Genomic DNA, 20,807 nt, shown 5'->3' with positions numbered 1-20,807 from the left:
CTTTGGTTTGCCTTTGGGTATGAAATGTGCTACATAAATAAATTTGCCTTGAGTGCCTTCCCTATTATGTAGATAGATGGCCTTACTTGTCCCAGGAGGGAAAGTTGTTTTCAAAGCCTACACATGTTCATGTCTCACATGAAAAGCACACAGATGCACAAGACTTACTGGATGTTGGATATGTGGTCATGTACACCCTTATATTGTACATTCATGTTCCTACATGTATCCTTTTACATATATAGGTGCTTATGCCAACACACGAACTTCATTCCTTCATTTATGCACACATAGCATGTTAGTATTAGTACAGTAGGGTACAGACAAACTACAAAGAGGGTGTTGGTGAAGGTCAGACGGCCCAGCAGCTAATGCCAGTGGTAAAGTCCAATATTTCCCTCAGAAATGCAGTTAAGCAAAATTATAAAGTAGCATGAAACTGAAATACTAAAGTTAAGTCAAGTACAAGTCGTTACTGCTGCCACCGCATCAGTTCCTGCTAAGACTGTGCCATGTTTCCACTCATATTTCCTTCTTACTGCAATAACAAAAGAAAGGAGAATAAGGTCATTTTGAGTCCTAATGATAACAATTTGTCCTCCTTGTTTGTTTTTGTTCATGCCTCAGTCAGCTTTTAGAATCCTAATGAAGTTCACATTAGTTATTAGTAATGCATTACAGGATGAATCCGTTATGACACAAATGCATGCTCATAAACACACACATTTAGACATACATGTGAACTGACACACACATACACACACGCCCTTTCTACTGGTATTTCACACCACGTTCTTGGTGCAATGAAGCATGGTGTTGTTAGTTTTGCAATTTGAGTCACCTGGGGCTACACATGTCCTGTTCTGTTAACCACTGTCACAGGCCTCCATGTATAGTCTGTGGCAGGTGGCAATGTTTTCTGCCTGTTTGTGTGTGTGTGTGTGCGTGTGTGTGGATGACAGACAGACAGAAACAGAAAAAGACGTATTCAGTTTCATTCTGCTTAGGATTTCTGTGTGTCTTTTTCTGTCTCTCAGTTAGTCTCTTTCACACTCACACACACACACACACACACACACACACACACAGTGAGAGGCAGCAGTGACAGAAGCTCCGAGAACAAAGACGTGTAATCAGGAACTTCAGTACAGGTGTTATGACTGCTGCTTTTCTGAAAGGCTCTGTTTCATGCTGATAGAGCTCAGCGAGCGATATCAATATTTCTCATCTCACAAAACAGGATATGAAAGAACGTTGCCTTTTTCTGTTACCCTTGATGAAACGCCGAGGTACCACTCACGAGCATGTGCGCCTTATGACTGTAACACTTGAATAAATCCTCAGGTATCGCTCTGAAACGTGTTTAAACATTCAGAATCCTACCCTTCTTCAGTAATGCGTGGCTGTGGATGGAGCTCTGGACAATTTGAGCTAAGAGCTTTTATTTAACAACACATAGAGGTCTTAACTATAGAAAAAAGTAGTTGTGGCATCCCGACTTTGTGATCAATAGAAGGATCTTTAGCTCAGGCCCAAATAGAATTAAGAATTGCTTTAGGATAATGACAGTATCGACCAGCGCTCAGCAAAGCGTTTCAAGCTGTGGCTAGGTTAATTCCCATCCATGAAGGTGTACAGGGAGTCAGTCTGAGTCAGGTTTGATGGTCAAAGTAATTCTCACTCGTGTGGTGCTGCTGTAGCACCATGCAGCACCTACTTTCTTCCTGTATCACACAGCCATTTTAAGCCACTGTGCTGCCATATAATTTACAACCCATTCTTTGGAAACTCAGACATTTGAGAGCCTCTATGCCATCACAGGCATGGAGAAGATTTGGCAAAAGCTACGCTTACACAGACCACACGAGTGAAATTCAGCTACTGCAAGGTTATGGAATAATTTATACTCTCCATTGGCATGTGCCTACATATCTGTAAAGCCAAAAGTCCTCGGGCGACTCATGGATGACATGTCATGAATTACAGGTCGGTATGAGTTATAGCCAGATCAGGCTACAAAGCATTAAGGCTGACACTGTAATATAACATAATAACACAATTACAGCTTAGAAAAACGGTTAGGCAAACAATCATAGGAAAGAATTAGCTCTTTTTGCATGTTAAAAAAAAAAACAGTTCCTCCAAGGATACAAAGAATTCTGGCAAAATGAAAAAATAAGTAGTATAAGTTCTCCCTCGTCTTTTCGAGCTGATATATCTTTTAAAGAAGGTCCTTTGAGCGAGCATTCCTTGTTGCGTATTCCCTCTGTGAATAAAAGTAATTTACCTTGCTCATTATGTGAGACATTGAGGTGTTTTGATGTTTGGAGATGAAAATGCTTTGAGATGAAATATTCATTTTTTTAGTTGGCTTAATTATGTATGTGTCCACTGTCAAGTTGGAAACTGCTGCTCCTGTGAGGGATGTTTCAAGCGTACCTTTTTGCCATTGGCACAGAATACATTACCTCCTTATTACAGGGATTGCCTGGCGTACACGCGTATGCAACCTTATGGAAATATTAAATGAAGAGGCTGCACACCTCAGTGGACACACTGAATAAGCATGAGCGTCTCTTGTTCGTGACTCATAATGTGAAGGTTGGGCTGATTGTTTTTGACTCATTTACTGCGTCATGCGTTGTTTTACTTAAGACTTTGTTCTTGTCATATAGACAAAGAATATACCTGTACACTTTGTTCTTTGATTTAAAATAACCTTTTTCCAACAGTTATATAACGAGTCAGTGCTCTGGATTATGAGCAGATGGTAGGGGTGCCTTAGGTGTAATTTGTCTGGCATCAGGAAAGTCACATTCCTGTGTGTGTGTGGCTTTATGGTCATGTGAAGAATCAGCATGTCAAGCTGGGTTATGTTCAAAGGGGCAAAGGAATAGGTCGACATTTAAGGAAATTCTTAAGATGAGAGTCAGATGAGGCGATCAATACCACGTTCATATCTGTACAGTCCATATGAAGCTACAGCTAAAAGACAGTTAGCTTAGCTTAGCATGTGGGGAAAAAAGGCAAACCACATATCTGTACATATCTGTACAGTCCATATGAAGCTACAGCTAAAAGACAGTTAGCTTAGCTTAGCATGTGTGGAAAAAAGGCAAACCACAATTACATTCCAATATTTGTACAGATTAAACAAATTTACATGTTAATTGGTGAATTCATAGGTGAGTTGTGTTACCTTCGGACAGAGATAACTATAAACTATAACTAACTATTAAAACACAGGTGTAGCTAGCTGTTTCCCCTGATCCAGTACTTATGCTAAGCTAAGATAAGCATGTCCTGACTTCAGCTCCGTACTTAAAGGAATAATTTGACATTTCGGGGAATACAATTTGCTTTCTTGTTTAGAGTCAGATGTCAGTTAAATATGAAGCACAGCCAGTCATCAATTAGCTTAGCACAAAGACTAGAATCGGGGGAAACACCTAGCTTGGCTCTGTCCCAAAGTAAATAAAATCTACCAGTCGCTCAAAAGCTTGGCAATTCAAACATAGTATGTGTGAAATGAACTGTTTGTGGTTTTTCTAGGGATAACAAGCCGGGCACAGCGACTTACTGAGACCTCTGCAGCTTGTCTGGCAACCTCACAATGATGATAGACAAGAAGTAGTCCAGCACATAACCCCCTTTAATACTATGTTAACCACCTCCTGGCTATAGTTTCATATTTACAGTGCTGACATGAAAATCATATAAATCTTCTATCAAGCTCACACCAAGAAGAGAATACTCATATTTCCTAACATGCCAAACTATTCATTAAACGCTCGAACATGAGATTTATATAAATCTTCTTGTCTCACTCTGAGAAAGAAAAGAGATCCCTTTAAGTAGCTAATCTCAGGGCACACGGGGCAGAGAAAGAGAATTATGGAAAAAGAGAGTCATCTGCAAAAGGAAGGAAGGACTATATTTAACATTTTCTTTCTCCTTGTTGGATAATCTGGTTGTTTTCAGCGTGTGTGTCCCAACGTCATGCACTCGTATTTGTATGTTAGGGTTCCAACAGCTTGGCTTTGTTACTCTTTGGACCTCTGCTCCCTTCCAAGGCATGAAGTCCTCTCGCTCTTTCCAGAGTTGTAAAACATGAAAATGAAACACTAGTCTATCTCACTTTCAGTTTTGTCCAGATGTCACATTGATGTGTGATTCTCCCCACATGTTTCTAATAGGGACTTTTGCTGCACGCTTGGCTTGCACCTTTGGGGTTGAATACTCAAGAGGTGATCAGGCCTGAACGGCTGAAATACACGTGTACAAATCTGCACACATGCATGCCCAAGTGAGACAAGAAAATGCCCTCACACAAGCGTCTCTTATAGCTGATGAGTTAGATCACACTGAAGGATTTGGTTCAGTTCCTAGTGAACATCTTTCTAATCATCTGTATTTTCTTCATTTCCATTTTCTTCAGCTAAGATGCACAGGTTTTTAGGCCTACGGTATAAGCTTTACGCCATATTTCAAACATAATACTGTCCTTTTAAATACAGCCAGGAAAAGCTTCAAAAGAATTCAGTGTTTAAACCAAATCTTGCAATGCATCACTGATAATTTCCATAATATTCCTGCAAGAATCCCACTTGATGTCTTTAAACCTTCCTGCATCAGATTACTGAACATACCCACTGCTGAGTGAGTCTCCCGTTCCTGAACACTTCATTACAAACACTAAATGAGGACTATCTCTGTACATGTTTATTTCCAAAGCCTTACTGGCTGTTATGTTATTATTGCAGTCATTTCCTGTGCTGGAATTTCATTTTGGGGCTCCCTTTTCGCTCCTAAAACTTACTAGCAACCTGTCACCCTTTCAGCACCTCTCGCTGGCTCTTGTAAAGGTGTGGGTGGCCATGGTTGGACCCTGAAGTGGCCGCACGGACGCTGAGCTGTGAAATTACATTAAGCCGCCAACCTAAGGCCCATGGCAATCCTCCCTTAATGAAAACTGTTTCACAGCGCAGGCTGCTCGGAGCACCGGAGACAATCTGTTTGACAACCGGGGCTTAATATGGAGAGGTTGAGTAAAGGGACACCATAGTAATTGGCTGGCATTTTGGATGTTCATTTATAGTGCTCCGTCGCTATTCATGTACAGAGAAAAATGTTCTGATGTGCTATGAGTGCGTGTGGGAAAAGAGTAGGTGTGTGGTATTCATATTCATCCAGTGAAAATCGCAGTGGCCTATCACAGATCGAAACATAAGCACCCATACACAAACCACCCACACACGATTCACTCATAGAGCCCCACCATTGTACCTATATGCACCACACAGTCTCAGATGTGTTTCCCTGTAATGGAAAGGTGATGTACGCACAAATACACTCACAGGCAAGCTAGTGTTCATTATAAGGTCACATCCGTCATCAGCCATCTCAAAGTGAGCTCCGTCATATTTCTTGAGCTGCCACAAGTAATTGTTACGACATGAAGAAGAAGAGTAAGTCAAAACCTCGAGTGGTATCTATCCATGCAGATAGTTTTGGTTTAATTTGCTCAGCGTCTGCTGATGTAATCTCTGAGATTATTGGTTGCACTCTAGCACAGTGGAGGTGAAGGAAATGATGTTTGTGGTGCTCATAGCATTGAACAAAAGCACTTAAAGCTGCACTAATCATTTGCTTGTTTTAACAATAGCAAAATAAAGAAATGGAATGTAGAAGTGGCAGCGTGAAGTGACGCACCCATGTAGAATGATTACCCAGTTCTACTGAGCTTTCTTGCTTCTTTTAGCTCATTGTTTTGGTTTTATGGCCCACAACTTTAGTGGTCTAGTTCAACCTCATTGCTCTCATCAACCTTGATTACAGCCTGAGCAGGAAGTTGTTTTCAGCAAAGAAGCTCTGATCAACCCACTGCACACTACCTCTCCAGCACCAAACAGCCAACAAACAATGTTTGCAATTAGCTAATGGACATGGTGGAGCATGAAGCCAATAAACAGACAGATATTTCCCTCAGGAGTTGGTAGAGACCAAAAATAGAGCTAAAAGGAGAGTGTATATTGGACTTAGATTCACCGGGCAATGAGAAAGACCACTCCAAATAGATGCTAATGCTCCGTGTCGGACGGATGTGTAAATATGCAATTGCATATTGCATTTTGCATTTAGCATAACAACTTTAAAGGATCAGTGTGGCGGAATAAGTAGCATCTGACACCCTACCAGCACTCCTCATATCACTCACCTCCTCCCTTCCCTTCCAAGCATGTGGGAGAGCCAAAGGTGAGCGCAAGACTTGCAAAAAACATGAAAGGTGCTCTCTGGAGCCAGAGTTTGGCTTGTCTGTTCTGGGCTACTGTAGAAATATGTTGTTGCAACATGACGTACTCTGTTGAAGAGGACACGCTCCCTCTGTAGATATAAAGAGCTCATTCTTAAGTTGTGAATGACTTGGCCAAAAGATCAATTAATGCATCTTTAAAAAAAAGTCAACAGCAACAAGTCTTTACAGAAACAGTGGCCCCATAATGTGAACGTGTTGATTCCTTTGATAGACAGTAGTTCTAATGAGTAGTTTCACAGTGAAGTCTCAGGACCACAGAGACAGATATCACTAAACTTGCATGCAAAACAAAAACCACCGTGCAAGTGGTTTTTGTTTGGTTAGACCTCACTAGTTGAAAATGTGCTTTTTTTTTAAATTTGGGAGACAGCAAACCTTATATAGAAATATACAAAATGACCCCCACAGTGTATTTAAACTCCTTACAGGTAGGAATTGGGCAAACCATTAAAGATAGAAACGCAAAAGAGTCTGCACGAGGCTGCATCACCTGATTAATAGCATCACCGAGCCATTGCAGTACACCTCAGTTCACACATATTATTTCAGCGTACACTGGTTTTAACTGTGAGAGAAGATGCTTCCAAAAATAACGCCTTGATAGACTGAGTTTGACATCTTTGCAGGGCGCACAAATGCTGTTCCAGCCACAAGGACAAATGAACAGTAAAATGCAACAGGCGCTCCAATAAATACAGTATAAATTTACTCTGGGCTTTCCAGAGGATGGCTGTCTCCTTTTGACAGTCACAAGAGGAGGGAGAAGACTAGGGCAAGCCTGTCTGGAGCACTGAGGTTGTGTGTGTGGACTCATGTGTATGTGCATGCATGTGTTAGGATAACTTCACACACACGTCCAGCTAAGCCAAAACAAGTATATATCTTGGCCTGCCGTTGAGACAGGCAGCGTTACGTTCACCCGCAGGTCAGGAGCTCTCAGCCCTGTGGCCACCCACCCCCGTGGAATCATGGGAGTGGGGGAGTTTGAGTTTGTTTATGTAACTCTGAGCGTCAGAGGGGGTTTCTTCACCCCCGGTGTATGCCAGTCCTCCCCAAGAGTTATTATCTAATCTTGATTTTTGACTCATAAAGTGAAGAAAGAAAGCGAGAGAGGTTTCAGTTGTGCCTCAGATTAAAAGTGATCAACGCCAATCATGCAAATGAAAATCAGTTTATTTGTAATGGGGAGTCCTGTTCGGAAAATAACCCTGATGATGTCACCAGGGTTGTCTTGGGTTGGGCTTTTGACATCAGCACACAATGGTCGCAGTGGTCATACCATCATGATGTAACAAGAAGCCTTGCAGCATTTTAAACTCAAGTTAAAGTAAAAGCCTTACACTGAAAATGTCACTAAACTGAAAGTACATATTATCAGCAAAATGTACTTTAAGTATCAAAATTAAAAGTACTCAATGCAGAAAAATGGACCCTGTGAGTGGATTATTGTCACTGATGGAGTTATGTGTCAGCAGCATTTTACTGTTGAGTGTAGCTTAATGTGTAGTTGCTTTGCATCACACCATATGAGCTCATTACGGGTTTTGTGTGTGAAGTCTTAATATGTAAAGTGACAATCGACTGCAGCTTCTAAATCAATGTAGAGGAGTGTATGCGCAAAGTTGTAAGAAATGGAAATACTCAAGTACAAGTACTGTACCTCAAAATTGTACTGAAGTTCAGTAACTGAGTATATGAATCACACTGCACAACCACATTCCTCCATGCTTTCCGTGTGAAATGCACGATTTCTGTTAAAAATAATTAGTCTCTAGGTTCAAGCCCAACAACATCAACAGTCATTTTTTCAGAATTTGGAGTGCTCCCTCCAGAGCCACAAAAGATATTATTCAGCCGCTCTAATCTGCTGATTAGTACTCCTCATAACAAGTAAATGCAACTGTGTGTGGAGTGCCCCTTTAGTAGAGGAGTAGTATTAGCAAGCCACTCCTGATGTCTGAGTGAGTGTTTTGGCTCTGTCCTATTCACCTTTCCCCCTAACTAAGATGTTTGGGGTGTGGCAAGCGTGTCAGCTACTTCCTGTCTTGAGAAAAATCCATAGAAGAAGACGGAAGAGCGTTGTGAATACTTTGGCTTGGCGGAGGAAAACCAAGAGATTGACATCTAGTCTTCAAAACATTGTATTGTTGGGACTCTGACTCTGACAGCATGCATTCAACTACTGCTGAATACCTCAGCTGATATTTGTTTCAGGAGTTTCCCTACGGGGGCTGACCTGACCTCTCAATGGAGACATGAGAAAATTCTCAGGCTTGCAATAAGAGCTGTTTATTTGCTGTGAGCCAGATTGTTAAAAGCAGCAGAATTTATAAATCAAAAGCTGGTTTTCCCTTCAAACCCTGTTTCCACTCTCACAGCTCTTTTTAGTGCAGCGTGGCGCTTCACTTTCAGGCTGAAATTGAGCTTTTCTCTTCTCCAAAGTATCAGTTGCAATGAAGGCTCCACTTGAGCACTTTTGAGTACTTTTTATGTGTGTGTGTGTGTGTGTGTGTGTGTATGTGTGTGTGTGTGTGTGTGTGTGTGTGTGTAGGTGTCTGTGTGTCTTTTAGCTGGATAACTGCCTTGACTGCAGCTGAGCAGAGTGCCATGGCGGTGATAGTGTAGTGCTGTGTGGGGGTAGCTGGTCTGTGGAACGGGGAAGAGGAGGAGGAGGACCTCACATTTAGCTGCCATCTCTTGGGAGAGATTAAGCAGTTTAGTCTTTGCTGTGTCTCTCTCTATCACTGCCACTGCCTCCTGCTTCTCCTCTCTATTTGGAGCAGGGCAGGGTGTACCTTTTCCCCTCATCCTCCTTTTGCACTTTCTGTTCCTCTCTTCTACTCTCGTTTCCTCTGTTCCTGCGCTTGCTCTCTCTCTTTCCATCCATCCAGCCTGCTTCTGACACTCTGAGCTCTTTTGCTTTCCCCTACTGTTTCTATTTTACACTCTCTTGCCTTCTCCCTTTTATCTTACCCACCCTTCTGACAACTAGACATCCAGCTGATTCTCTTAGCTGACAGCCCAGATGGCGCAGAGCTAGTGGGGTTGTGGCTGGATGTACGGGACAAAGCTGCCCCCCACCCCTCCCACCCCCTGCCCCCCTTTCAGCCATCCCACTGAGCTGATCCCCTGGTCCTGCGTGGAGCACCATGGAGCTCAACCACTACTCACATTAATCTCCTAAACGATCCTGGACCTAAGAGGATCAATACTCATTTTCAGGGAGCAGCATGATCCCTTAATGTAGTGGAGGATGGCTGCTTATCCCTCACTCTCTCCCCCCTCCTCACCTCAGTTTCAACTCCCCATAGGAAGAGCAGGAGTCAGCCTTTGATTGTATTTCATGGCCCATTTTAGTTAAGACAAGATCTCGATTTTATTGCCGATGTCATTATTCAGGTGGATAACACCTGTGTGTCGTCTTTGGGGGATATTTGCAGTGGAATAAGCTGCCTCTCTCTTTATTAGCTGAGGTATTCATTTTAGTGTGAGGTGGCAGTTGTTATGAAATTAGATCAATGTCTTGTAATTGACTTATCTGACCCCGCATTCATCCAAATCATAGAGGGGCCATCAGGAAGACGGCGCGTACGCAAGCAGCTCCGTGTAGTTCTCATTCGCCGGTGTGTGAAGTGCTCCAGTACAAAATACAGTGACATGCCAGAGAAAATAAATCACCCTGTTTTACTCCAGTTCCTCTGAAACACATCAGAGATGTCCTCGGGCTATTTTGTATTAGTAGTGGTCGTATAATTGTTATTCTTTGTTTTCCACAGACGCTGAAAAATGACTTCATGCTAATAGCAGCGCAATCCAAGGAAAATGGGAAAGATCGGACTTTCCATTGGATAACAAGCATCCTATTTTTCCAGGCTCACTGTGCAGGGAACACCGCTACGGCTGCACGGCTAGCGTAGCGTCTCATCATTGATCTTTGCTGATGTAGACTGTTTCTGGGGCCTTTTTCATCAGGGAAGGCAGAGAGAGAGCATGGGCACCCTCCCCTCATTGTGTCCCTCACAGGCAGGCTGTCTATTGGTGGAAGAGGCCACCTGGAACAAGTTTGGAGGTGTTGTTTATGCTAAAGCTATTATTCTCTGTCTGGGAAGCCTGCCCTGGGAGCTGGACTGCTCTGCTGCTACTGAATTATTCAGCCCAGAGATCTGCCATCCTATGTATACAAGCTGTCACACATAACTGAATGATATGCTGATTGTCAAGCAATGGGGAGTTTGTTAAGGCTATACGCCGGTGACATACACTCATATTTTGTATATGGGTATATGATGACATCTTGGGATTGCAATTTTGTAATTACAAACTGCCATGGCCTCATTAAACAGCCTGTCTTGACAATACAGGACACCCAACTTGAGGCAAAACTGGGTTACACAGTCTGCCACAACGGACTGAATGATGACATCTCACATACCAGAGGTCCAAGCACCACAAACCCGACAGTCATCTGCTTCAAGAATAGCCATAGCCTCGCAGCATCTGCCGCACCTCTGACCTGTAATTGCATGTCATGGGACCTCAAACATCATTTCATTCTGTGCTGAGTTTATAAACTTCATCTTTCCTGTCACTACAAGTCTCCAGAAGAATTCACCTCAAACATGTGATCCTGGATTTTTCTTTTCTATTTACACAGAGCCTTGTGTGATAAGTGGTGTGTGTGTGTGTGTGTGTGTGTGTGTGTGTGTGTGTGTGTGTGTTGCACAGTAGGACAGCAATGCACCAGACAGAGCGTGTGTGTGTTCGGGAGAGGAAGAGGTCATGAGACTGTCATCACTGATTCAATCCTCCACCTAAAGAAAGACCCCGCTGTTCTCCAGAGCCAAGCTCACTGCAGCGGTGATGAAGAGGACACAGGCAAACCTCCACACACACACACACACACACACACACACACACACACACGTTTGATACATTGGTCAGTAGGTCAAAGCTGGGTGGCAAAATGTCACATAGAAGGTGGTTCTCATAACATAATATGTGCTGATTATGGCACAAAGTAATGAATCTTCTACCAATTCCTGACATGTATGTGTGTGCATAAAAGCAAGAAAGTGACAGATTGCCAAATAAAAAAATATTTCTCTCAAAATAATAATACAATTTTCAACCTGCATTGTGATCAGGTAGAATGCATGAAGCACAGGATGTAGTTTGGGATGTTATAAACAATGCAAACTAACATAATCCTCAGACTATCACCTTGCCTTACACCTTTCTACTAAAGACAGAAAGAAATGGCTGCATGATCACACCAGCACTCATTCTGAAGGCTGGCCAGGTACAGCGTGCATGCTCTCATCTCTCACTTCCAGTACTTACTATGAATGGTCGCCTCCTGGCAGCGTGGGTCGGGGAGGTGCGGGAAGGTGATGTCGTAAAGCTGAGTGTCGTAAACCAGGTGCGGAGAAGGGGAGGTGAAAAGGAGGGAGAAGGAGGAGGAGGGGGAGAGGGGGTGAGAGAGGAGGTGACTCTCCGGCAGCATTTAGACACAACGAAAGGATCATGGCGGATGGCCCCAGGTGTAAGCGCAGAAAGCAGGCGAACCCGAGGAGGAACAACGGTGAGTAAAAGTACTTCCGACGCGGAGCTTTTCTTTCGGGGAAGCGGTCTAGAGGCTGTTCTGTCTCCTGGTAATTTCAGCTAAAAGTTTGGCAGCCCATAAGTCCGGCTTTTAGTAACTCAAAGTGCTGGGAAGTAGCAAGTGAGCGCTGTATTGCAGCCCTATGTGGTGTACCGTTATACCTGCGTCGCGTCTCTCCCTCCGCCTAGCGGTCCGCTGCACCGGAGACCGTTATACGCACCTCACCCTGTAATGAGTGGACCCGCTTTTGTCTCCACTTTAAACCTCTTTCTTCATTTTAAAACACTTTCACCCTCTCTTCACACTCTACATTCATTGATTTACTCTTATTCTGTCGAGTTTGAGCCGACCACCAAACTCGGACCTGCCTCTGTGGGAAGCAGGCTACCTGATTGTTATTGCGGACCTCGACAGACTGTTTGTCTCTAACGATTTCGATTGGGGGAAAAAAAAATTTAACTGTTGTTTTGTTCAAAAGCTTGTTGACGTGAGTTGTGTCTCTGAAACACAGAACTGCTTATTCTTTATTTTTTCTTCTTCTTCTTTTGCTCACTCGGAGCAGGTAGCGATAGGACACTGTTGCTGCACTACATGAGCTGATTCAGTTCTGCCTGCTGTGAGCTTCAGATTAGCTTTATGTTATCGACCACATCGTTACAGTGTTTTATGGCAAAAATAAAAGAAAAAAAAAATGCGTCTTGTTGTGTTGAAGCACGTTCTGACCAGTCCTCTTTTCTTCAGCTTTCAACTTATTACAGTGTTTTACTTCAGTGCCGCTCATATCGCTCACGTAAAAATGTTTTAACAAGGGTGTTTGACAGTCAAGTAACAACAGAAAGCTTGAAAGAAACATGGATGGGCTAACGGAGGTTCCGGAGAACGAGGAATATCTCACGCGCTGCTTGTGTGAGCAGAGCGAGCGCAGCCCATATAAGGACAGCGGATCCTCTCCAGTCGCGCGCTGGGAATCCTGATTTCTTGTACGACCGAGGACGCGAGCGAACCTCTAAACACACTTCTTGTCTTTTGCGTTATTGCTTATTTTAATACATTTATATTAATGGTACAAGTGGATACATAATCTGCGTGTGGGTATGCGAAGCGCTACGGGTTTTTAGCCACCTTACTGTGGTGTGAACATTGTTTATACGGTTAAAAAGTAGCGTAAAGGGCTCTCATCGGGGTGCGATCTTACTCGATTTATGTCCTGTTTGTATTAGATACGTAAATGTGATTTTGGCTTAATTTTAATGTAAATCTAAAGGACTTTGGTGACTTGTTAACGGCTGTTCGTCTGCTACATCTTTCTATGTATTTCCGTCATGGATTAATGTGAATCAGTTGACCGATACAAATTGTTTTATTGTAAAAGCAAGCCTTTTTAAAAATTCTTATTTTGTTTTTTTTTTTTTTGTCGCGAGTCTGACAACATGTGTTGTCGATCAAGTCATGCTCATGTGTTGTGCCACCCAGTGTAGCTTAAAGGAACTGGGTTAATGCAGGAAATGCAGTGTTGTTTCGTCAAAACAAACCAGTATAATCAGATATGGGATGGGCGAACTCGCTTAGAGAGAGCCGCTTCTTTCTGTCGGGCTGAAAGCAGTAATTCGTGGGGGCATGAAAGCAGCGGGGTTTTCTTGTGCGAGTTTGCTGTGGTGTGGATACCTGATGGAAAGATTGGCTTTTTTTTTTTTTTTTTTTTTTTTTAATTGATGGGTGCTGTCGATGTTTGCCACTGTCATGTCGGTTTGTCATGGGGTGTGATCAGCTATTCATTCCGTCCCTGGAGCGTGTGTGCCCGTTCAAAGTGTGGACACACCTCAGATAACGGTCCTGCTGTCAAGGTGTGGATGTCTCTCTGTCTTGGGAGAGAAAGGGAGTTTGCTCTGCAGAGGCTTCAGGATGTCTACCTGCCATTTGTTGCTTTTTTCCTTAAACTTAACAGGGTTTTATGAAGCATTTCTCAATAAGGGCACAGCCCTCTTGGCATCTAAAGTCACATCCTTAACCAAACAGATGTGATCCCTGTTACTTTGCCTCATTTGCATTTGCTTCAAAGAGTCATCAAGGTCTGCTTTTAAGTCCTCACTTCCACCTTCTGACAAGGCTGCTGATCTGTCTTGTAAATCACCATCTCTGCCATCTGAAGGGAATTCCTCAGTAAACCCAAATTGAAAGCTTGTGTTGTTAGATTTTTACAACAAGTTGCCAATTTAATGCGCTGTCTTTGCAGGAACCAGCTCCAGCCAAGTGGCTACTTTTTATGGTTAAAAAAAAAAAAAAGAAAAAAGTTTCAATAACTATTGTGTGGGTTCTTATAATTAAGCAAGCCCTCAAGTTGTGCCCAGCTTGTTATGGTCCGTGGCTTTGCCAGGTCCCTGGCAAACAGGGGCAGCTGAGATCAAGGTGAGCTCCATTCCCCGCTGTAAACAGAGAGGTGTTAACAGCCTGCAGGACGACAGGTGTTTGCAATCGGCGGGATACTACGGCTTCCTTTGTCGCTTCTCCCCAGTCAGCTCCCCTCAGGAATAGCAGCCGTTCCCTGCAACGGTAATTTAACACAGCAATTTGGGAATAGAGGAATGCGCCCGGTGTTAACATTCTTTGCAAAAATAAACAGGGCCGTGCTTTGACAGCTTTGTGCCCATGCTCAAGAGCTCTCCAGAACAGTGTTTCAGATACACCTTACAATGAGTGTACATACAGGTAGCTAGGATTTCTATTTACTTGACACTATCACATGGGTCATTTATCTCATCCCCTAATCTGTTTTTCTCTCTCCTGTCTCCCTTCATTCCCCCCTTTCCTCCCCTCCCTCTCTCTGAGACATACTCACACACTCACACACACACGCTTGCACCTTGATGAATCATCCATCACATAAGGAAAATGAGGTTGTGGGCTTGGCACTTGGCAACAAGTCATGTAATGTTGAGGAGCATGTTTATTGGCCTGGTAAAACTATACTTAAACTATACTTAGTGCCCTGGACTCGCTCACCCTGTCTAGAAACTATTGAATACAACCACATGCTGTAAGTTTTGGGGGAGAACAATAATGAAAACAATGGTTTAGCTACAGCGACAGTTTGCTTGGTGAAACATGCAATGTTTTGGGCTATCGCGGAGGCTCGGGAGGAGGTGGGGATTGGCTCTGCAGCTCCGCATGCCACTTCAGTGTTTTAAAAGACATCTGTTTACATTTTAAAGGTCCTCCCCTGTTGTGTGAAGAGTTTAGCAGAGGAGGAAATTTTTCATTTATCTCACTGCTTTTCACCAACTTCCTCAGCAGCTTCATTTGAAAGTGCCAAGTAAGAAGAAAATCCCCCCCGCCTCTGCTCTCTCTTTCTCTGTCCCCTCTTCCTCCTCCCTCCAGAGCTTGTCCTTTATTTCGGGGGGCTGAGACACAGTAGCCAGGGGTGCTGTTGATTGCCCCCTGACCTAGGCACCCATGCGTGCGTAGAGTATGACTTCACTTTCCCCCCCTGTGCCATTGTGTGGCTTCCAGCATGTCCAATTGTGTTTGTGTTTAAGTCTGTTCAATAAAAGGAGAAAAGAGGAGGAGGAGGAGGTGGGGGAGTGTTGGAGCTGCAGCTTTTTCTCCGCTCCATCCATTCCTCTCTGACCCCTTAAACTGTGGGCTCCGTGTCCCCTGTGGAGTCGAAAGGGGGGATGGAGAGAATTGGTGAGAAGTGGCTGAGGTGACTAAAGAAGTTTACAACAGGTGGCAACTGAGGGGCTGGTGCTGGCAGATGAAAAGCACGACTCACATGACACCTATCTCCCAGACCTGTATGTGTTATGCTCGGAACATTCATCAGCATTTAACATCCAGGCACTTCTTTGCTTCATTTGTCCATCTGGGGAAAAAAAAGTTTTTCTCCCATCCCTCGATGTGTCCGTCAGGGTGGGAAAAGGCCTGTCCTCATCTGACCATTCAGTGGAATTAAAATTATGTGATGTACGACCACACTCCCACCTCTGTTAAGGCAGCTTAATGATTAGCTGCTCCCATGGAGGCTGAGAGCATTAGCCTATAAAAAGGTGCTCTCTCTTCATAAAGAATGAGTTTTAAACCCAGAGTCAGTTTCAGTAACCCCCTTAACTGTGCTTGGATGTGCTTTATTGGGGTTTGTGTGGCTGAATGCTTAAATGAACCATTGTGTGTTCAGGCTTTAGTGAGAAAGCCTGAGGAGAAAGAGCCTAGTTACCTTTGCAGTTTGCCTGCTCTACCTCATACACTTTCAGTGGCAAAAGAAAAGGCCCATTCAGCGGGCCCGGCATGGGGAGGGAGAGCCCTTTTCACACTCGGCTTGTGGGAAACTTCTCCTCCATACTGTGCATGCCATTTGCATATGACCCATTCTTTTCCCAAAGGTCCCCGTGAGGGAGGAATCCATGGAACGTTCACAGAATTCATCAAATCCCTCTCTCACGCAGCCCTCGGGCCCTCAAGGGCCTGCTTTGCAGCTCTCTGTTTGACATTTTTGTCTTGGAAATGTAGCTTACGTCTGCATCACGCTTGCTCGCCTTAACGTTAACGCCGACGCATCCCCGTGGCATTTCTGTCCCGTGTATTTTAAAGTGGCAATGTGTGCCACCCAGTGTGCTGTTTTTAATGTCAGGGTAAGGGCTTAATTTGGCACAGCAGGCAGGAGCTTCCCCAAATCCCCAGCGTGGGCCATGAGGGGTCCATCTGCATGACAGGACAATGTGATGGGGGCCGTGTGCCTTGGAGGCTCCCGAACTGATGATGACGCAGCCATCGCCAAATACTCTGCCTGAAAGGACAAAAATATTGTGGATAGGGGGTAACACAAGGGTGAGGCGGTGGGAGCTTGTAGCGCTGCGTCAGCTCACTGAACTGAACAAAAACACAACCGTTGCTCCGGAGCAAAATGTGGCCTCCCAGAATAGCAGCCCGGGCTGCTTCTCACCAGCGTGAAGCATCATTTAGACGCTGTAGTAACCAGAACTGCTGCCTTGATGCGACAACATGTGGAACAGCATCCATACTGGCCTGCTTGTTGTCGTTGAGTCTCTTGTGCTGGTTTGCAGCTCTGACAGCCTTGACCCTAAACAATGACACTGTCACAGAGAGTGGTGCAGGCGAGCATTTGTTGCAGTGCAGTGTAGGGAGGAGAGCTCAGTTAAGTGTATCATGTAAGCTAACTGAGCAGAAAAGCCTCCTCTCCTGACTCCAGAGCAGTGAGTCATGGGCAGACAGGTGTGTTTGCAAAATGCCTTCAAAGTCTCCAACTATGTTTCTCTTTTCTTTTCTTTTCTTTTCTTTTCTTTTCTTTTCTTTTCTTTTCTTTTCTTTTCTTGTCTTCCACCTTTACTGTTCCCTCTTGGTCTCTCTCCTTCTCAGCCCCTCCCTACAAGTGTGGGGGTGAGAGGTAATATTCTCTAGTAGTGTGTATACTTGGGGGAGAGATTACGTCTAAATTGCCATCCTGGTGGAGGTAAATATTGTGTACGGTGTGCCCAGCGCTCTCTGTTGATGTGTGTTTTTAATCATGTATTTGGTGGCTGCTCTTCAGGTCTACAGTGAGTCCCTTTGGGTCTGTCTGCAGATCCCTCCTTGCCCCCCCTCCATCATCACCACCACCTCTTTCTTTCCCTTCCCGCCCATCTATCCCCTCCCCTCCTTGTGGTCCTCAGTGGAGCGGTTAATGAAAAAGACTGGACTGACACAATAGGCAGAAGGCGGGCCCGGTCAGGGGCTCTTACGCCAGCTTGTGTTTGTGGCAAAAACTCATCAGGGCAAACCTCTGCTGTAGCTTCATTTCAGACCACCTGACTGTTAGTTTGGACGTCTTTTGTCTTTTTTATTACCTTGTCTTTTTTGACATAAATGTTTGGTGTCTAGTCTCTTTTAAATGTGCTTGACCTTATTATAGTCCCACAGTGTCTCTGTCTACAGGGATGAAATTAGATGACATCAGATGAGGAGTAATCCGCTGCCATGTACTGTGCTTTGAACACAGCCCAGTGGCTGGCTTCTTGCCAGCCCGTTATGATGACCGTATTGATTTTCCTCTCCGTAGCACACAGAACTGATAATGACCCCCCCGAGGGGTTAGGCATTCATATTCACATACTGTTTCCAGTTGCACAGCCTGGCTGTGATGTGACTAACAAATTGAGTGTCCCTCTGTCCCCCAAGCCTCTGCATTGAGCTAGCTAGGCTAGGCTAGCCCTGTGACAACTCCAGCGGAAAAAAAAAAAAAAAACCTTAGTCACCCTGTTTGTTAGTCAGAGAGAAGGCCGGCTGCTATGTTGAATGTCAACATGGATAAACATCCACACAGGATTAATGAGAGGAGAATGGCCAGCCTGAAAACAGAGGGGAGGGCAGAAGAGAGGGAGGCATGGAGCATCCACATCGCCCCATTTAACTTATGAGTGTTTTGTTGAGCTCCCCATGACCCCACTAGTGTGACCTGACCGAAGGAGGCAGCCAGGCCTAGACGCACTCATCAACTGTTACAAGAAAGGAGCTACAGTATGTCTTTGTGAAAGAAAAATACGAAACAGTGCATGTGAAGAAAAGGCGAAAGACATCAGAATAGCGTTATATGCAGCTGGGACTGCACTGATACTGTGTCCTCAGAGCAGATCAGAACGAAGGCAGATAAAACTATCCCAACCTTAGAAATGTACTGTATTTCTTAATCATGTTCTGTTTTCATACTTTTATGTCTTTCTTTTTTTGTATACACTTTCATTGAGTTCCTCCATGTAGAGACTCAACAGAGCTGGCACCGGATGAGAAATACCCGTCCCTCAGTGGTGAATTCATCCACATCAGTGCTTCATAAGCTGTTTATTCCCTTCATACATCCCTCATATCTTCCCACTTCTACCACCCGAGTGTCATCATTCTTTCCGAGGTATTGCTTAAACACATCGTGTTGCATTTAACCTTCTGGACCTGATGTTCAGTACAGTAGGGTTAGAGCTGGATTGTGCTCTGTCTCTTGTTGACCAAACTGTAAATTCAGGCTGTCTACCCCGCGAGCACCTGTCATACACGATCGACAGCCCTCTAGAGCAAAGTACATAGTGCAGTTTTTTTCCTCTATGGCTCTGGGAACTGGAATTAAGCCAGTGACCTTTGACCTGTCTCAGCCCACCTGTCCTGGTCCAGCTCACCGCTACCAGCGTTCAGGTGTTTACAGTCAAAACATGCGGGGGCCTCCCGAGCACGTTCCTTAAATACATGTGTGGGTGGACGGTTATGTGTGTGTAGCGCGTAGTGAAGGGAAGGCAGCAGATACCCTCGGATCTCCATAGTCAGGCGATCTGTCCTCTTACTCATGCTGACAGGGCCCTCCCCTCTCTAGTTACACTGGCGCCGGCGCTTTTGCCTGCAAGTCATTGAAGCATGGCCTTTAATTGATCAGGTTTGGAGTTGTACGACACTATTAATTAGTGCTTGCTCATCGCTTGTTTGTTTGTTTTGTCCTATTGTTCCTATCATGCACTCATCATTAGTCGTATGATCTGTCCGCTGCATGCCAGTGCGCTTACAGCAACAACAAAGCGGCACGCTATCGCCCCACCATCAGGTCCTCGCCTCCACTTTCCGTCTATTAGCCTCTAATGCTCTTTTTCTCATAAGGTGTCACACTCTCGGACTCCTTCTTCAGCCCTATGTATTCTTTCCTTTTTTGCTCTCTCTCTGTCTCCCATTCCCCCTCTCTGGCAGCTGCCTTGGCTCTGATTCTACAACACCAGCAGGTGCTGTAGGCATGCAGCAACTCAGCTATACGGCACTCATAAATAACACCTGACAAAAGTACGAGAGAGCCAGAGCTACAGCCAGAGTGAGGGAGAGAGGCAGAGATTGAAAGTTTCCTCTGGCAGGAGAACAGGGTGTGGCTCACAGTCAAACGCTGGCCTTCTGAAGAAGGACATGTTCAGAATAGAGAGAGAAAACGTGAGAGCCGCAGAGAAAGGAGGAGGAATGTGAGCTTTTATCATTATGAATGTGTGAAGTTTGTGCTTCTCCTCAATGCAAACTTTTCAATAAATCCCTTTCATGCAAATTTATAGTAAATGCATCTTTTTATACACAAGGCCACCGCTAAGTGACTGGTTAAGGAGGAACTTGAATTTGAAGGAAGGGAGCATTATCTTTTCTGTAATTAGGATGTTAGAGCTTGGAACAATGTTAATTGTGCTCTAAAAGCAAATGAAGAGGTCAGGAAAGAAATTATATGCACACTTTTCTAATCATCATCAGTAATGAACCAGCACTCGGAATAAATGAACCCATAAATCAGCCCTGATCAAGGACTATTAATGAACACGGCTCAAAATCAAATCCGGGCTGTCTCTTTGTCATTTTATGCTCTTCAAAACCACCAACGCCAGACACACATCCTGTCTCATCAGAAGCTATCGATCAGCTTCTTAGGGCGAAGGTTAGCTTGTCATTTTCTCTTGCCTCACCGCGAACAAAACCAGGAAGTGTGTGAGAGATTACGGCCCAGGATGCAACCTGAAAGCCCTTTATCTCTGTGAAAACAAGAGGCTTCCTGTGGCCCTGCTCCCATCCAGGCCACCCCCTCCACCCCCCGCGCCTTCACCTCCCCGGCCCCCAGCACCTGTGGCAGCCTATTTAAGGCTCATCATCAGGGGCTGTGGAGACCACAAGCCAGGGCAGAAAACATGAAAGCCTGGAAAAAGAATCAACACTATTGCTGGGCTGTAGACCCGTCTGTTTCCCACCACACAGAGGGCAAAGAAAACAGCATCTCTTTTCAGACACATTTAAAAGATTTGACTCTGTAAATTGAAGGCTGAGCCTGGAACGAAAGGTCTTTTTATTCCTCTAAAGCACCTTGCTGTCTTGTGAGACTTGGAAATAGGGCTGAAGAAG

At 44.4% G+C, this 20,807-nt stretch overlaps 2 protein-coding genes across 2 annotated transcripts in view; one reads left to right on the top strand and one right to left on the bottom strand.

Moving 5' to 3' along the window:
- The window catches only part of znf438 (zinc finger protein 438), a 56,315-nt gene extending 44,500 nt beyond the window's left edge, over window positions 1-11,815 (bottom strand). The window contains exon 1 of the mRNA XM_076761618.1: window positions 11,657-11,815. The gene's annotated coding sequence lies outside the window, so the exon portion shown is untranslated. The remainder of the gene's footprint in view (window positions 1-11,656) is intronic.
- zeb1b (zinc finger E-box binding homeobox 1b) overlaps window positions 11,777-20,807 on the top strand; it is a 46,916-nt gene continuing 37,885 nt past the window's right edge. Inside the window, exon 1 of the mRNA XM_076761616.1 lies at window positions 11,777-11,897. Within this exon, the coding sequence (XP_076617731.1) occupies window positions 11,840-11,897 (58 nt within the window). The 5' untranslated portion in view covers window positions 11,777-11,839. The remainder of the gene's footprint in view (window positions 11,898-20,807) is intronic.

Source organism: Chaetodon auriga, chromosome 21 (genome assembly GCF_051107435.1).
Source record: "Chaetodon auriga isolate fChaAug3 chromosome 21, fChaAug3.hap1, whole genome shotgun sequence".
Classification (NCBI taxonomy): domain Eukaryota; kingdom Metazoa; phylum Chordata; class Actinopteri; order Chaetodontiformes; family Chaetodontidae; genus Chaetodon; species Chaetodon auriga.
Note: the sequence above shows the minus strand (reverse complement) of the source record. Positions and strands in the feature narration are given on the sequence as shown.